The sequence below is a fragment of the Scyliorhinus torazame genome, chromosome 8 (genome assembly GCF_047496885.1).
Source record: "Scyliorhinus torazame isolate Kashiwa2021f chromosome 8, sScyTor2.1, whole genome shotgun sequence".
NCBI classification, from domain to species: domain Eukaryota; kingdom Metazoa; phylum Chordata; class Chondrichthyes; order Carcharhiniformes; family Scyliorhinidae; genus Scyliorhinus; species Scyliorhinus torazame.
In genome coordinates, this window is record NC_092714.1 from 228601771 (window position 1) to 228618501 (window position 16731).

At 49.1% G+C, this 16731-nt stretch overlaps 1 protein-coding gene across 5 annotated transcripts in view; it reads left to right on the forward strand.

Annotated features, from left to right (window-relative positions):
* The window catches only part of LOC140428432 (uridine-cytidine kinase-like 1), a 163304-nt gene that overhangs the window by 74979 nt on the left and 71594 nt on the right, over window positions 1–16731 (forward strand). For all 5 annotated transcript variants that reach the window (XM_072514877.1, XM_072514873.1, XM_072514875.1 and 2 more), the window contains exon 6: window positions 7651–7840. In XM_072514877.1, coding sequence (XP_072370978.1) covers window positions 7651–7840 — 190 coding nt within the window. The remainder of the gene's footprint in view (window positions 1–7650; window positions 7841–16731) is intronic.

Here is a 16731-nt window from a genome sequence, read left to right on the forward strand (position 1 = left end):
CAGGGAAAGGCAGCTGGAGATGAGTGCAATACTGGACAGGTGAACTGCCTTCCAAGAAGTTGGCAATCACTTATCAAACAATGAAAGTGCTCTCTGAGAGCAGTGCTTTGAACAGCAGTATCTTAATGACCACGGCTGGAGCTCTTCAGTGTAACTAATCAAATTCTTCCCAACTTGTCAGTTTCACTGAAGAAACCTGCTGTGTACTTGCCTCGGAAACCCAGGCATGTGGCTGACAGGTTGGAAAGCAAGTCCCATGGCTGGGAAATCTAGGATTAGGGCTTAAAACAGATTTTAATTGCCTTATAACTACCTCAACAACTTCTTAAAATCCAAGGACCCTGACCACCTTCAAACTCATTCCGGGGAAAGTTTCAAGAGGGCAGGATAACATCATGATCCCAATCCAATATAATCTTCTGGGACTTTTCCACCCCATATGCATACTGGCACCCTCCTCCACCAGGTTGGAAAAAATCTGCCCTCTGTTTCTATTAATCTGCTAATATTTGAATGTAACTCACTAAATTATTAGTCTGGAGGAACAGTTTCTATACATGAATGGCCTTAATTTAGTTTTGTTTAGCTTGTTGTCAATGTGTGCTTTCTAACATTGGAGCAGATTATTCATTCGGCATAGTTAGATGAAGTGTCACCCTATATGAACCTGTGATTAACTAATTTGATTCTTTCATTGCCAAATAACCTGATGATGTTTCAATGTGATAGTGTAGGTTTTACATTTGATAATTAAGTGCTAAAATCATTAAAATTGATTAACGCGGTTGTAAACAACAGTGATAACTTGATGAAGACGTTAAATCCAGATTACATTTTGTGATATAAAATGCCGTAAGTGTAGTTTTGTTTCTGTAAAAACAAAATAATATTTCACTTTCAGCTACCAGCCATTCTAGTTAGCTATTTGGATATCCTTTTTAGGTCAGTTTTTATGTTGGTGAGTTTTTTTTAACGCAAAGCAATAGAGGACTTTTATGACTTGCTGGGTTCATCATGAAATGACCATAAATTAGTGCAACAAATGGACACCTAGTCAAATATAATAAGCTGCTGGGCTGGATTTTACATCCCCCCCCCCCCCCGCCCCCCATCCCCTCCGCCTGTTGTCATTTTCCTGACAACATATTTGAAAGTGCGGCAATTGTAAAATAAAGCCCCATCAACTTCTCATTCAACCTCAATCTTTCTCCCATATTATAGCAGACCAGGGAGGGATTAGACAGCCTAGTGAGCCCATATCTGGAACATGGATACAAGGCAGATAGCCTGGCAGCTTACATCGAATGGGCTACTATCGGGCAAAGGAATGCTTCCTTTAGAGGCTCCCCTTTGTCCATTCGTGGAACCCCTTCCTTCCAGGATAAGACTCCTCTTTAATTCTCACCCATGGCTTCTCTAACCTAATCCAACTCGCGTCACCCCCCCCTTACTGGGGTCACCTAGACACACCCACCCTAAATACCAGACTTACCTCTGAGTGTGGGCTTCTTGACTCTTCCTCGGGACTGCCGTTAGTCCCAGCAGTGACCACTGCTCAGTCCCATTGCAATTGGGACAACAGACCTGCCAGCCAATCAGATTGGCCAGTTACTCGCCAGGGCAGGACTTCCTCCCAGATGGGAGCGCAAGGCCAACTCTGAATCGATTAAGGCTGCTTTATCGGGGGGCAGGGATTACATTTATCCGAGGCATGGAATACATCTCCATGTAAAATTTAGCCCCATGTTTTATTGGTTCACCCTATTTGTCCATTTTCAGAATCAACCATTTTAAAGACTCTCTGAGTGAACTGGAAATTTAGTGCTATCCTGAGGATAATTCTATGTGTGCAGTTTAATTCTTTAAACTTATTCCCTGAGTTGGCACAGCCAACACTTACTTCATGTCAGATCATTATTGGGTACGCTCTAACAGGTGAAACACTAAGTGCCGTAGCTGGCACGACTTCCTGGCTGCTTCCTGGCAGCTGGGCCAGCGCGATCACGGCCGGTATCTAATGGCAATTAGTGCCGGAAATGATCTCCCATGGGCTTCACAGTGGAAATAATAATAATCTTTATTGTCACAAGTAGGCTTACATTAACACTGCAATGAAGTTACTGTGAAAATCTCCTAGTCGCCACACTCCGGCGCCTGTTCGGGTACACAGAGGGAGAATTCAGAATGTCCAATTCACCTAACAAGCACGTCTTTAGGGACTTGTGGGTGGAAACCGGAGCTCCCGGAGGAAACCCACGCAGACACGAGGAGAACGTCTGGACTCCCAAGCCGGGAATCGAACTAGATCCCTGGAGTAGTGAAGCCACAGTGCTAACCACTGTGCTACCTGACTGTCCCGCCAGCTGATTGCTTGGACCATGCCCGGCAGTTCCCCGCTAACAAAGGGGAACAGCACATAAACGCTCTCTCCGAGCACACTCCGGTCAGCACGCAACCATGTCACCAAGGAGACCTGCATCTTGCTCCGGGGATGCTGACCTGGCCAGGTTGCTGGACACCGTGGAGGCGAGGCAGGACACACTCTACCCCCGGATAATGAAGGGGTGCCGGACATCATGACATCGGGAGGAACAGGCCCAGGAGATTGCGGGATTGACCAAGGGTAGAGCAGTCACCAACAGCGAGGTTGGCCTGCGCTGCAGAGATGAGGACCCGCTGCCCCTTCACCCAGCTGAGTTATATCATGCCAGACATGATGATTCTTCCTTCTCACTGACCACATGCCCTTTCTCTCACAGGATCTCCAGCAGATGGGGCTGGGCCATCTGGGCCTGCTTCCCCACTCCCTCCGTCTTCCAAGAGAACAACTCGGAGGAGAGCTCCGTGCATGCCACCATCGATATGTAACAGCTCTCACCCCCACCTTCCATCAGCGCAGAGACACACACCTCGGTGGGCAACATTAGAGGTCAGGCTTCTGGGCACAATCTGGTGAGCACCACACAGTTGCTGTGGCACATTGAGAGGAGGCAGGAACATCCGAGGGAGTCAGCAGTCGGAGGTCTGGTGGAACCCAGGCCTCAACATCATCCAGGTCAGATGCCGAGCCTCTGGACAAAGTTGGCCTGGAGCTGATACAGACGTTGGGGCATGGCTGTGAGATTCAGGAGGGGATGTCAGCGACACTCTGGCAAGTGCCTAGCCGATTGGAGGAGTCCCAAAGGCTACGGGGGCAGGAGATGGCGCCGGCAATGCGTGGAACCGAGACCAACATTGCTAGGGTAGCGACAGCAGTGGAAAGCCTGGAGCATAATATGAGCTCCATGAGTGATGGTGTCGAAGGCATGGCACAGTCAGTGACGGCCATGGCTGAGAGCCTCGAGAGCATGTCCCAGATGCAGGTGGACATTGCCAGTGCACTGTGGAGCCTGTCTCAAGCGCAGGTGGACATTGCCAAGCCACTGCAGAGCATGTCCACACTATGGTGCAGACAATGGGGAGGACCGGCAGGGCCGGATGACGCAGGAGCCTCTAGAACTCCATCCTTGAGCCATAGCAAAAATTCACTTGGATCCTGAAGCGCAGCCGATATATTTCCGTGCTCGCCCAGTTGCTTATGTGCTGCTGCCTAAGGTGGAAGCAGAATTCAATCGTCTCAAAGACTTAGGGATCATCCGCCTGGACAAGTTTGCCAGTCATCCCCGTCTTGAAGCCCTAGGGCACCGTGCGCCTTTGTGACGACTATAAGATGACCCTAAACAGGGTCTCCAAACTGAACCATTATCCCATGCCAAGGATCGAGGACCTTTATGCCAAGCTCAGTGGAGTTCACTCATTCACCAAACTCAACATGAACTGTATCCACCTCCAGTTGGTGCTGGATCTGGAGTGGGGGGCTGTATGAATACGCCAGGTTTTCTTTTGGAGTGTCATCAGCCTGCGCCGTTTTCCAGAGTGTAATGAGGAACATATTGGGGGGCCTACCGCGCGGACGACCTGAGACCGGGACCAGCTGAATAACTTTGACATGGTACTCAATCGCTTTGCAGACTCTGGTGTTTGCCTCCATTGGGAGAAACCTGTTTCTCACGCCTGTGAGGTGACGTATCTAGCAGTGTACATAGAGTACGTTATTCAGCCTTATTGTTTCTTTACCCTCCTGTCTGGTCACTTCCTCGAACTCAACACAAGGGCGCGATCCAATGGCAACACTGTGCCGGAAAAGCAGCTCGCCACGGTGCAGCATGGCCGATTTAAAAGCCAGGAGACCCCACTCCTGTGATCTACCCGGTTCGCAACGCCATGCGAGATCCAACACGATCTCACGAGACGTTGCATAGTAAATTTCCCCCATTCTGGGCACGATGACCTTTTGGCAAATCTGCATATTAGAGTGAGACAGCTAGTCTCACTAATGTGCTGATTCCCTGGATACCAGAACTGGCTAGGTCATAGAAGGCAGAGAGTAGCAATGGAAGGGTGCTTTTCTGATTGGAGGGCTGTGACTCGTGGTGTTCCGCAGGGATCAGTGCTGGGACCTTTGCTGTTCGTAGTATATATAAATGATTTGGAGGAAAATGTAACTGGTCTGATTAGTAAAGTTGCAGACGACACAAAGGTTGGTGGAATTGCAGATAGCAATGAGGACTGTCAGAGGATACAGCAGGATTTAGATCATTTGGAGACTTGGGCGGAGAGATGGCAGATGGAGTTTAATCCGGACAAATGTGAGGTAATGCATTTTGGAAAGTCTAATGCAGGTAGGGAATACACAGTGAATGGTAGAACCCTCAAGAGTATTGACAGTCAGAGAGATCTAGGTGTACAGGTCCACAGGTCACTGAAAGGGGCAACACAGGTGGAGAAGGTAGTCAAGAAGGCATACGACATGCATTGGCCGGGGCATTGAGTATAAGAATTGGCAAGTCATATTGCAGCTGTATAGAACCTTAGTTAGGCCACACTTGGAATATAGTGTTCAATTCTGGTCGCCACACTACCAGAAGGATGTGGAGGCTTTAGAGAGGGTGCAGAAGAGATTTACCAGGATGTTGCCTGGTATGGAGGGCATTAGCTATGAGGAGCGGTTGAATAAACTTGGTTTGATCTCACTGGAACGACGGAGGTTGAGGGGCGACGTGATAGAGGTGTACAAAATTATGAGGGGCATAGACAGAGTGGATAGTCAGAGGCTTTTTACCAGGTTAGAGGGGTCAATTACTAGGGGTATAGGTTTAGGTAGCGAGGGGCAAGGTTTAGAGGAGATGTACGAGGCAAGTTTTTTACAGAGGGTAGTGGGTGCCTGGAACTCACTGCTGGAGGAAGTGGTGGAAGCAGGGACGATAGTGACATTTAAGGGGTATCTTGACAAATACATGAATAGGATGGGAATAGAGGGATACGGACCCAGGAAGTGTAGAAGATTTTAGTTTAGACGGACAGCATGGTCGGCACAGGCTTGGAGGGCCGAAGGGCCTGTTCCTGTGCTGTAATTTTCTTTGTTCTTTGGTCATTGTACCTGGGCCAGGATTCTCTGAGCCTCCGCGTCGCAATCGCGGGGACCGAAGAATCGCTGCCAATCGCACGCACGCGGTCGGTGCGGTGCCTATATTGTCGGGGCCGGCCCGCTGTGTGGGTCTGCCCTGTTGTGCGGACCTGCGGCCGGAGGTGCAGGGCCCCATATCGGCAGCTGGAACTGCGTAGAGTATTCCGGAGCACTGCAAGCCCCCTTCAAAACTGCAAGCCCCTCCAGGAAAGTCCAGAGAGTCATTCGGGCCCGTTTTCTCGCCGGCGTCGGGTCATTATCAGATAATTCCGCCCCTGATGCTTTGGGATTCATCGCTTTCGCCTCCGAGACAGAACGCCACTCGTGGGGGTCTCCCAGGGGATCCGAGACCCCCAGCTGCATGCCCTTTGAGCAGGGCGGTGCCCTGGCACTGCTGTTGCCACCTGGGCACACTGGCAGTGTTAGACTGGCATGGGAACTGCCAAGGTGCCAAGCTGGCATTTGTATGTGTGGGCATGATCGGGCTGTGGCTGTCCTGTATTGGGGGGGGGGGGGGGGGGTTGTTGGTGGATGAGTGGGGGGGGGGAATTGGTGGAGGAGGTCGGGGATCGCTTCGAGACCTTTCGTCCCAAAATCGCGCTACACTGGGGAGTTCAGGCGAGCAAAGCTCCCCACTGTACAAAGCAGGGCTGTGTGCAGCCTCGGCCATGCAGTCCCCGTTCAGGCCCCTTAAACAACGCGAGTTGCGTTGAATAGCTTGTGTTTCTAAGAACATGCGGCTAAACGCACTCACAATGGGGCTTTGTTCCACTTGGGAGAATCACACCGCCACAGTCTGTCACTTCACTTGCTGCAAACCCTTTATTAAGAAGGCAATGTGAAACCTGACATGTGTTTTTTTGAATGAAGAAAACTTTGTAACTGCAGCCATGTCAAAATGCACGGTGATAATATTTTTAGAATCTTGATTTCTATTTCATCCATTTACAAAACTGGGGCGTCATTCTCCGACCCCCCGCCGGGTTGGAGAATCGCCGGGGGCTGCCGTGAATCCCGCCCCCGCCGGTTGCCGAAGTCTCCGGTACCGGATATTCGGCGGGGGCGGGAATCGGGCCGCGCCGGTTGGCGAGCCTCCCCGCTCGATTCTCCGGCCCGGATGGGCCGAAGTCCCGCCGATAAATTGCCTGTCCCGCCGGCGTAAATTAGAGTAGCTATTTACCGGCGGGACAAGGCGGCGTGGGTGGGCTCCGGGGTCCTGGGGGGGGGCCCGGGGTGATCTGACCCCGGGGGGTGCCCCCACGGTGGCCTGGCCCGCGATCGGGGCCCACCGATCCGCGGGCAGGCCTGTGCCGTGGGGGGCACTCTTTCCCTTCCGCCTACGCAACGGTCACCATGGCGGAGGCGAAAGAGACTCTCCCCACTGCGCATGCGCGGGAAACTGTCAGCGGCCGCTGACGCTCCCGCGCATGCGCCACCCCGACATGTCATTTCCGCGCCAGCTGGCGGGGCAACAAAGGCCTTTTCCGCCAGCTGGCGGGGCGGAAATCACTCCACCACCGGCCTAGCCCCTCAATGTTGGGGCTCGGCCCCCAAAGATGCGGAGCATTCCGCACCTTTGGGGCGGAGTGATGCCCGTCTGATTGGCGCCGTTTTGGGCACCAGTCGGCGGACATCGCGCCGTTTGGGGAGAATTTCGCCCCTGATGTTTACTATGAATGCAACCATAATCAAATTGGTATAAAAGGAAAGCATGCTCTATTAAATCAAATGTTCAGGTTATGTGTTAGTATTAGGTGTTGATAGAACTATTACCTTCATATTTGCCCCACTCAGTGTACAAGATGTTTTGAAAAGGTTCTGCAAACTGACTGAAATTTAAAACTAACCAAGGAAAAACCTGCGGTCACAGATAGGACGTTAGTGATGGCAATTAAATAAAGAGGATGATGTCGTCATCCATGCTGATAGGAAAATAACCACACAGGAATAATAATTTTATAAATTTAACCTTTAAAAATAAAGAGCATGTGTTTTATCCATAGTTCTCAGGTTTGATGTATTTCTTAAAAGGTCACATTCAGTTGCTCGCTCAAGGAGAAGCTGTTTTGGAAAAAATATAGTATCTTGTTTATGCTTACAAATGAGAGTAATGCTTTGTTCAAAATGCTGCCTTGTGTTTGCAGCTATTGGACATGAAGATTTTTGTCGACACAGATTCTGATATTCGATTAGTCCGACGCCTACGTAGAGATGTATTAGAGCGGGGGCGTGACATTGAAGTAGCCATCAAGCAGTACAACAAATTTGTCAAGCCATCCTTTGAACAGTACATTGAACCAACGATGCGACTGGCTGACATAGTGGTTCCACGAGGTAAAGCTCAACTGATACATGGTTTTTAATTTGTTAAATGTTAAGTTCGTGAACACTGCCATGAAGGTTTTTCAAAGATATGGAACAGTTCATCGTGTATTCAGCTGAAACACATACTTGAATGGCATTTGCTTGTTTACTAATCATATTGAAATCTACCGTTGAAAATAGAAGGTTCCTATTCGGGCCCAAAATTTTACTGTTGTACCAGTGTGGTTAGGCTGTCCCGCCACGGAATATGGCAGTAAAGCATCGTATGCATAATTAATGAGTTTGGGTCGGAAACGTGGTGTGGTTTCCCGTTGTCCTCTGCAGAGGGAAACACTTCCCTTCCCGGTCCCCACCACTGGCATCCCAGGTGGGAGAATTCCGCCTGGATCGTTTCAGGTCCATGTGACTCTTCTTCAGAGAACAGGGGCAATAACCGCTGACTCCGCCCCAGGAACTGATTGATTGAAACTTCTGAATTGTTTTTATTTCTTCGTTGTTTGAATTGAAACATTTTTATTTTTAATTTTTATTTTATGTGTGCATGCCTCATGAGTACGGCCTCAACCGGGATCTTGGATTCATATCTCACTACATTTAACCCCCACCATCTGGCCTGGGCTTGCAAAATCCTGCCAACTGGCCTGGCTTGAGACAATTTGCACTCTTTAACCTGTGATTATCCCTCTCTCCAGTTGCACCGTCTGGACCTTTGAAGACTGAATTACCTGCAAAAACTCACATTCAAAGCATCATCTTGCTTCATTGGCTTTGTCTATTTATGCTGTGTTTGTGTAATCTACCTTTTCACTCACCTAATGAAGGAGCTACGCTCTGAAAGCTAGAGATTCCAAATAGACCTGTTGGACTTTAACCTGTTGTTGTAAGATTTCTTACTGTGTCCACCCCAGCCCAACGCTGGCATCTCCACATCATGGATAGTATTGTGTTGATATTTATCCTGATCGGGCCTGGTGGTTTAGGGGGGGTTTTGCACTTGTGCCAGGGAGGAGGAAATCAGCCAGGGTGCCTAATAATTGGATGTCATGAGAGTTCCTCTTTCTATGGGCTTGACCATAGTCTGAACATGTTTTTATTGTTGTCGATCCTCTCCTCTTTTCCCCTCTTGATAGTTGTGGTTCCGCCCTGGGCCTGTTTTGGGGGGTTAATTGCGTTATGCAGTCTCAGTCACCTGAAGCCTGATTAGTGGCTAAATGTGTGAATTGTATTGAATTCCATTCTTCTTCTGTAAATAGTTGGAGTCATCTTGTTTAACTGAGTTCTATATAAACACAGACACAAAGCGCACTCAGTAAGTTTTGCGCACGGTGAAGTTGAGATATCCTGAGTGAGGAGACAGCGAGAGTGAGGTTGAAACTTGGTAATTTGATGAAGTGAGGTAATTCGGTGCAGAGTGGGAGGAGGTGATTTTTCCCTGTTTTGTTTTCCTTCTTCTGGCTTGTAACTGTTAATCTGCAGGGAGAGATCTGTTAAATTTGAAAAAAAAACATTGAAAAAATATCTAATTAAAATTTATCAATAAACTAGGTAGAGGAGTAACTAAACCTGAGGGCAGAGATTAGTATTTAGCATTTAATTTTACAGTAAAAATCTAGTGTCAGAGCCATATAGTTAATTGTAACTCAATCTAACAATAATTCAAATATTGTTTTAAATTAACTAACTAGTACTTAAATGTCACTCAGCAGGGTGCAGTGCTCCAACTGTGAGATGTGGCAGATCTGTGACGCTTCCAGTGTTCCGGTCGACTATATTTGCAGCAAGTGTAACTAATGGCAGCTCCTCACAACCGCGTGGTTCGGTTGGAGCAGCAGTTGGATGCACTTAGGAGCATGCAGGTGGCAGCCGCTTCATAGATAGGCGTTATAGAGACGTGGTTCACACCCAATGTGCAGGCAGACAGATGGGTGACCGCTAGAAAGGGCAGGCAGTCAGCGCAGGAATCCCCTGTGGATGTCCCCCTCTCTAACAGGTATACCGTTTTGGATGCTGTTGGGGGGGATAGCCTATCAGGGGAAAACAATAGCAGCCAGAACAGTGGCACCGCAACTGGCTCTGTTGCTCAGCAGGGGAGGGCAAAGTGCAGGAGATCGATAGTTATAGGGGACTCTATAGTAAGGGGCAGATAGGCACTTCTGTGGACGTGAAAGAGACTCCAGGATGGTATGTTGCCTCCCTGGTGCCAGGGTCAAGGATGTCTCTGAACGAACACAGGACATCCTGAAGGGGAGGGTGAACAGCCAGAGGATGTAGTACACATAGGTACTAACTGCATAGGCAGGAAGAATGATGAGGTCCTGCGGCAGGAGTTCAGGGAGTTAGGCAGTAAGCTAAAAAGCAGGACCTCTAGGGTTGTAATCTCAGGATTATTCCCTGTGCATGTGCCAGTGAGGTTAGAAATAGGAGGACAGTGCAGCTAAACACGTGGCTAAACTGGTGGTGTAGGAGGGAGGGTTTCAGATTTTTGGACCATTGGAATCACTTCGGAGGCAGGTGGGGCCTGTACATGAAGGACAGTTACATCTAAACTGGAGGGGCACTGATATCCTGGCTGGGAGGTTTGCTAAATTCACCGGGAGGATTTAAACTAGTATGGCAGGGGGGGTGGGAACCAGAATGTGAGCATAGAAGGTGTAATAACTGAAGGGGAAATAGAGAACCAAAATAAAAGAACAACAGGCAGAGCAAAAAAGGTGACAAGTATGAAAAGGGAGGTGGTCAATGTAGGATTGAGGGTGTTGTACCTAAATGCACGCATGATATGGAGATGCCGGCGTTGGACTGGGGTGAGCACAGTAAGAAGTCTTACAACACCAGGTTGAAACACTGGTACGATGTTGTGGGCATCACAGAGACGTGGCTGCAAGGGGATCAGGGCTGGGATCTAAATATACAAGGATATGTGTCCTATCGAAAGGACAGGCAGATGGGCAAAGGGGCGAGGTTGCATTGTTAGTAAGGAATGAAGTTAAATCGATATCAAGGAGCGATATAGGATCAGAAGGCATAGAATCTCTATGGGCAGAGTTGAGGAATCGCAAAGGTAAAAAGACCCTGATGGGAGATCCTGGTAGTTATGTACAGGCCCCACTAGCAGTAGTCAGAAGGTGGGGCTGAAAATAAATCAGGAGATAGAAAAGGCATGTAAAAAAGGCAATATTATAATAATCATGGGGAACTTCAATATGCAGGTGGACTGGGAAATCAGGTTGGTAGTGGATCCTAAGAAAAGGAATTTGTGGAATGTCTAAGAGATGGTTTTTTGGAGCAGCTTGTGACAGAGACTACTTGGGAACAGGCAGTTCTGGATTTAGTGATGTGCAATGATTAGGGAACTTAAGGTGAAGGAACCCTTAGGGAGCAGTGACCACAATATGATAGAATTTACCCTGCAGTTTGAGAGGGAGAAGCTGCAATCAGATGTAACGGTATTACAATTAAATAAGGGTAACTACAAAGACATGAGGGAGGAGCTGGCCAGAGTTGATTGGAAAAGGAGCCGAGCAGGGAACACAGTGGAACAGCAATGTCTGGAGTTTTTGGGGGTTATTCGGGAGGCACAACAGAAATTCATCCCAAGGAGGAAGAAAAATGCAAAGGGGAGGACAAGGCATCCATGGCTGACGATGGAAGTCAAGGACAGCATAAAAGCTAAAGAAAAAGCGTACAAAGTGGCGAGAATTAGTGGGAAGCCAGAGAATTGGGAAGCCTTTAAAAGCGAGCAGAGGACAACTAGAAAAGCAATAAGGGGGGAGAAGATGAAGTATGAGTGCAAGCTAGCTCGTAATATAAAGGAAGATGGGGGAAAAATTTTCAATATATAAAAGGTAAAAGAGAGGCAAAAATAGACATTGGACCACTGGAAAATGTGGCTGGAGAAGTAATAATAGGAAACAAAGAAGTGGCAGACAAACTGAATAGTTACTTTGCATCAGTCTTCATAGTGGAAGACACCAGTGGGATGCCAGAGCTCCAGAAGGTCGAGGTGAGTGCAGTGACCATTACTAAGGAGAAGGTTCTGGGGAAACCGAAAGGTCTGAAGGTGGATAAATCACCTGGACCGGATGGACTACACCCCAGGGTTCTAAAAGAGATAGCTGAGGAGATTGTGGAGGCATTGGTGATGATCTTTCAAGAATCACTGGAGGCAGGAAGGGTCACAAAGGACTGGAAGGTGGCTAATGTAACACCACTGTTTAAGAAGGGAGGGAGACAGAAGATGGGAAATTATAGGCCGGTTAGCCTGACTTCGGTCATTGGTAAGATTTTAGAGTCCATTATTAAAGATGAGATCGCGGAGTACTTAGAAGTGCATGATAAAATAGGCCTGAGTCAGCACGGCTTTGTCAAGGGGAGGTCATGTCTGACATATCTGTCAGAGTTCTTTGAAGAAGTAACAAGGAGGTTAGACAAAGGAGAACCAGTGGACGTGATTATTTAGATTTCCAGAAGACCTTTGACAAGGTGCCGCAGAGGAGACTGTTAAATAGGTTTTTTTAAAAAATATTTTATTAAGGTATCTGAAAACTTTTATAAAAATAACAGACAATGACATCAACATGGTAAAATAAACATTTCTCCCCCACATCTCAATCTTCACACACCCCAACCACAAAACAACAATCCGGCCCTTCCCCGCCCCCCCCCATTGGAATACTGCATCTGCTGACATTTTAATTTTCCCCAAGAAAGTCGCCGAACATCTGCCACCAGTGAACCCGATCATTGACCCTCTTAAGGTGAACTTTATTTTCTTGAGACTGAGAAACCCAACCATGTCACTAACCCAGGTCTCTACACTCGGGGCCTTCGAGTCCCTCCACATTAACAAGATCCATCTCCGGGCTACCAGGGAGGCAAAGGCCAGGACGTCAGCCTCTTTCGCCCCTTGAACTCCCGGCTCTTTCAACACTCCAAAGATCGCTACCTCCTGACTCGGCACCACCCGTGTTTTTAGCACCGTGGACATCGCCTCAGCAAAATCCTGCCAAAACCCTCTGAGCTTCGGGCATGCCCAAAACATGTGGACATGATTTGCTGGGCTTCCCGCGCACCTCACACACCTATCCTCTACTCCAAAGAACTTACTCATCCTCGCCGCTGTCATGTGTGCCCGCTGGACTACCTTAAATTGTATCAGGCTAAGCCTGGCACATGATAAGGAGGTATTAACCCTGCTTAGGACATCCGCCCATAGACCCGCCACTATCTCACCTCCTAGCTTGTCCTCCCACTTGCCCTTAAGCTCCTCCACCGGGGTTTCCTCCGCCTCCGAAACTCCTGGTAAATATCTGATACTTTCCCACCCAGGTACTGGAGACTACTCTATACTGTATCCCCCATGGCGGCAGCAGTGGAATGGCCGGCACCTGTTTTCTCCGGAAGTCTCTCACCTGCAAATACCTAAACCCGTTCCCTGCTGGCAATTTAAATTTATCCTCCAAGGCTTTCAAGCTGGGAAAGCTCCCATCTATAAATAGATCCCCCATCCTTCTAACTCCTTCCCTTTGCCATCCCCGGAACCCTCCATCTAGCCCACCCGGTACAAATCGATGATTATTATAAATCAGGGTCCAAACCGATGCTCCCTCCACTCTCTTATATCTCCTCCATTGCCCCCAGATTCTCAGAGCCGCCACCATCACCAGACTTGTGGAGTATCGGGCCGGCGAGAACGGAAAAGGTGCCGTTATCAGTGCTCCCAAACTGGTGTCTTTGCATGACGCCACCTCCATCCGCTCCCATGCCGACCCCTCCCCCACTACCCACTTCCTAATCATGGCTATATTAGCCGCCCAGTAGTAATTGCAGAAGTTCGGCAGCGCCAACCCACCCTCCCCCCGACTGCGCTCCAGCAACACTTTCTTCACCCTCAGGGTTTAACCCACCCACACAAAGCCCAAAATAACCTTATTCGCCCACTTGAAAAAGGCCTTTGGGATGAAGATGGGAAGGCACTGAAAGACAAACAGAAATCTGGGGAGGACTGTCATTTTCACGGTCTGTACCCTCCCCGCCAGTGATAGCGGGAGCATGTCTCATCTCTTAAAGTCCCCTTCCATTTGTTCTACCAACCGGAATGGGTTTAATTTGTGCAATGCCTCCCATTCCCGGGCCACCTGGATTCCCAGATATTGAAAGCTCTTCCGTACCATTCTAAGTGGCAGCTCTCCCAGTCTTTTCTCCTGTCCTCTTGCCTGGATCGCGAACATCTCGCTTTTCCCCACGTTCAATTTATACCCCGAAAAATTGCCAAATTCCCCCCAGGCTTCACATTACTTCCCCCATGACTGTTATATAAGTTAAGATCCCATGGTGTTCAGGGTAAGATCCTGGCATGTATAGAGGATTGGCTGACTGGCAGAAGGCAGAGAGTGGGTATAAAGGGGTCTTTTTCAGGATGGCAGCCGGTGACTAGTGGTGTACCTCATGGGTCGGTGCTGGGACCACAACTTTTCACAATATACATTCATGATCTGGAGGAAGGAACTGAAGGCACTGTTGTTAAGTTTGCAGATGATACAAAGATCTGTAGAGGGGCAGGTAGTATTGAGGAAGCAAGGGGACTGCAGAAGGATTTGGAGAGGCTAGGAGAGTGGGCAAAGAAGTGGCAGATGGAATGCAATGTGGAAAATTGTGAGGTTCTGCACTTTGGAAGGAGAAATGGAGGCATAGACTATTTTCTAAATGGGAAGATGTTTAGGAAATAAGATGCACAAAGGGACTTGGGAGTCCTTGTTCACGATTCTCTTGAGGTTAACGTGCAGGTTCAATCGGCAGTTAGGAAGGCAAATACAATGTTAGCATTCATGTCAAGAGGGCTAGAATACAAGACCAGGGATGCACTTCTGAGGCTATATAAGGCTCTGGTCAGACCCCATTTGGAGTACTGTGAAAAGTTGTGGGCCCTGTATCTAAGGAAGGATGTGCTGGCCTTGGAAAGGGTCCAGAGGAGGTTCACCAGAATGATCCCTGAATGATCCAAGAATGAAGAGCTTGTCGTATGAGGAATGGTTGAGGACTCTGAGTCTGTACTCGTTGGAGTTTAGAAGGATGAGGGGGGGGATCTTATTGAAACTTACAGGATACTGCGTGGTCTAGATAGAGTGGACGTGGAGAGAATGTTTCCACTTGTAGGAAAAACTAGAAGCAGAGGACACAATCTCAGACTAAAGGGGCGATCCTTTAAAACAGAGGTGAGGAGGAATTTCTTCAGCCAGAGGGTGGTGAATCTGTGGAACTCTTTGCCGCAGAAGGCTGTGGAGGCCAAATCACTGAATGATTTAAAACAGAGATAGATAGGTTTTTGATCAATAAGGGGATTGGGGTTATGGGGAGAAGGCAGGAGAATGGGGATGAGAAAAATATCAGCCATGATTGAATGGTAGAGCAGATTTGATGGGCCGAGTGGCCTAATTCTGCTGTTATGTCTTCTGGTCTTATGCAGTATGTATGTAACTGCCTGTCAATCTGGGGTTTCCGTGTAGTTTCTTTTGTTTTTGCAAGGGTGGGTATGACAAATCCATTCCTGGCTCCTACATGGGTGAAGATAGAACATAGAAAAATACAGCACAGAACAGGCCCTTCGGCCCACGATGTTGTGCCGAATCTTTGTCCTAGATTAATCATAGATTATCATTGAATTTACAGTGCAGAAGGAGGCCTTTCGGCCCATTGAGTCTGCACCGGCTCTTGGAAAGAGCACCCTACCCAAGGTCAACACCTCCACCCAACACTAAGGGCAATTTTGGACACTAAGGCAATTTATCATGGCCAATCCACCTAACCTGCACATCTTTGGATGGTCTGGAATCCGGAAAGAGGAGGCTGTGATGGATTATTGGTGCTGTTGGAATTGAGAGGATGCATGTTGGTGCACACCCAATCTTGGAGTGGGAAGTATATCCTGATCTCCCGTGATGAATGACGGGTTGTGCAGCATGGGAGGGTGTGCGGCATTTTGTTATATTGTCATGCTCTCAAGGGGTGAAATTCTACCGAAACGGCGCGATGTCCGCCGACAGGCGCCCAAAACGGCGCCAATCAGACGGGCATCGCGCCGCCCCAAAGGTGCGGAATGCCCCTTTGAGGGGCTAGGCCGGCGGCGGAGGAATTTCCGCCCCGCCAGCTGGCGGAAACGGCCTTTGTTGCCCCGCCAGCTGGCGCGGAAATGACATCTCCGGGCTGCGCATGCGTGGGAGCGTCAGCGGCCGCTGACAGTTTCCCACGCATGCGCAGTGGAGGGAGTCTCTTCTGCCTCCGCCATGGTGGAGACCGTGGCGGAGGCGGAAGGGAAAGAGTGCCCCCACGGCACAGGCCCGCCCGCGGATCGGTGGGCCCTGATCGCGGGCCAGGCCACCGTGGGGGCACCCCCCGGGGCCACATCGCCCCGCGCCCCCCCCAGGACCCCGGAGCCCGCCCACGCCGCCTTGTCCCGCCGTTCAAAAGGTGTTTTAATCCACGCCTGCGGGACAGGCAATTTATCGGCGGGACTTCGGTCCATCCGGGCCGGAGAATCGAGCGTTTTCCCGCCCCCGCCGAATATCCGGTGCCGGAGACTTCGGCAACCGGCGGGGGCGGGATTCACGGCAGCCCCCGGCGATTCTCCAACCCGGCAGGGGGTCGGAGAATGACGCCCCTGATCCTGTTCATCCCTCGGGCTCTGGTGGGTTAATTTGGGACTTGAGTTCTGTCTAATGATGTCAATAAGCCAGTTGTGATGCCGTTCTCTTGTTCCATACTGTGCTCATGTAGGTTAATCCGTTTCTGTTTCATGTTCCCTTCCTTGTTTACGGTGACGTATTATTCTGGAACTTTGTTGCGTTATTTTACCGAATGCAAACTTTCAATAAACATGCGTTAAAAAAATGTAGCCTGAATTT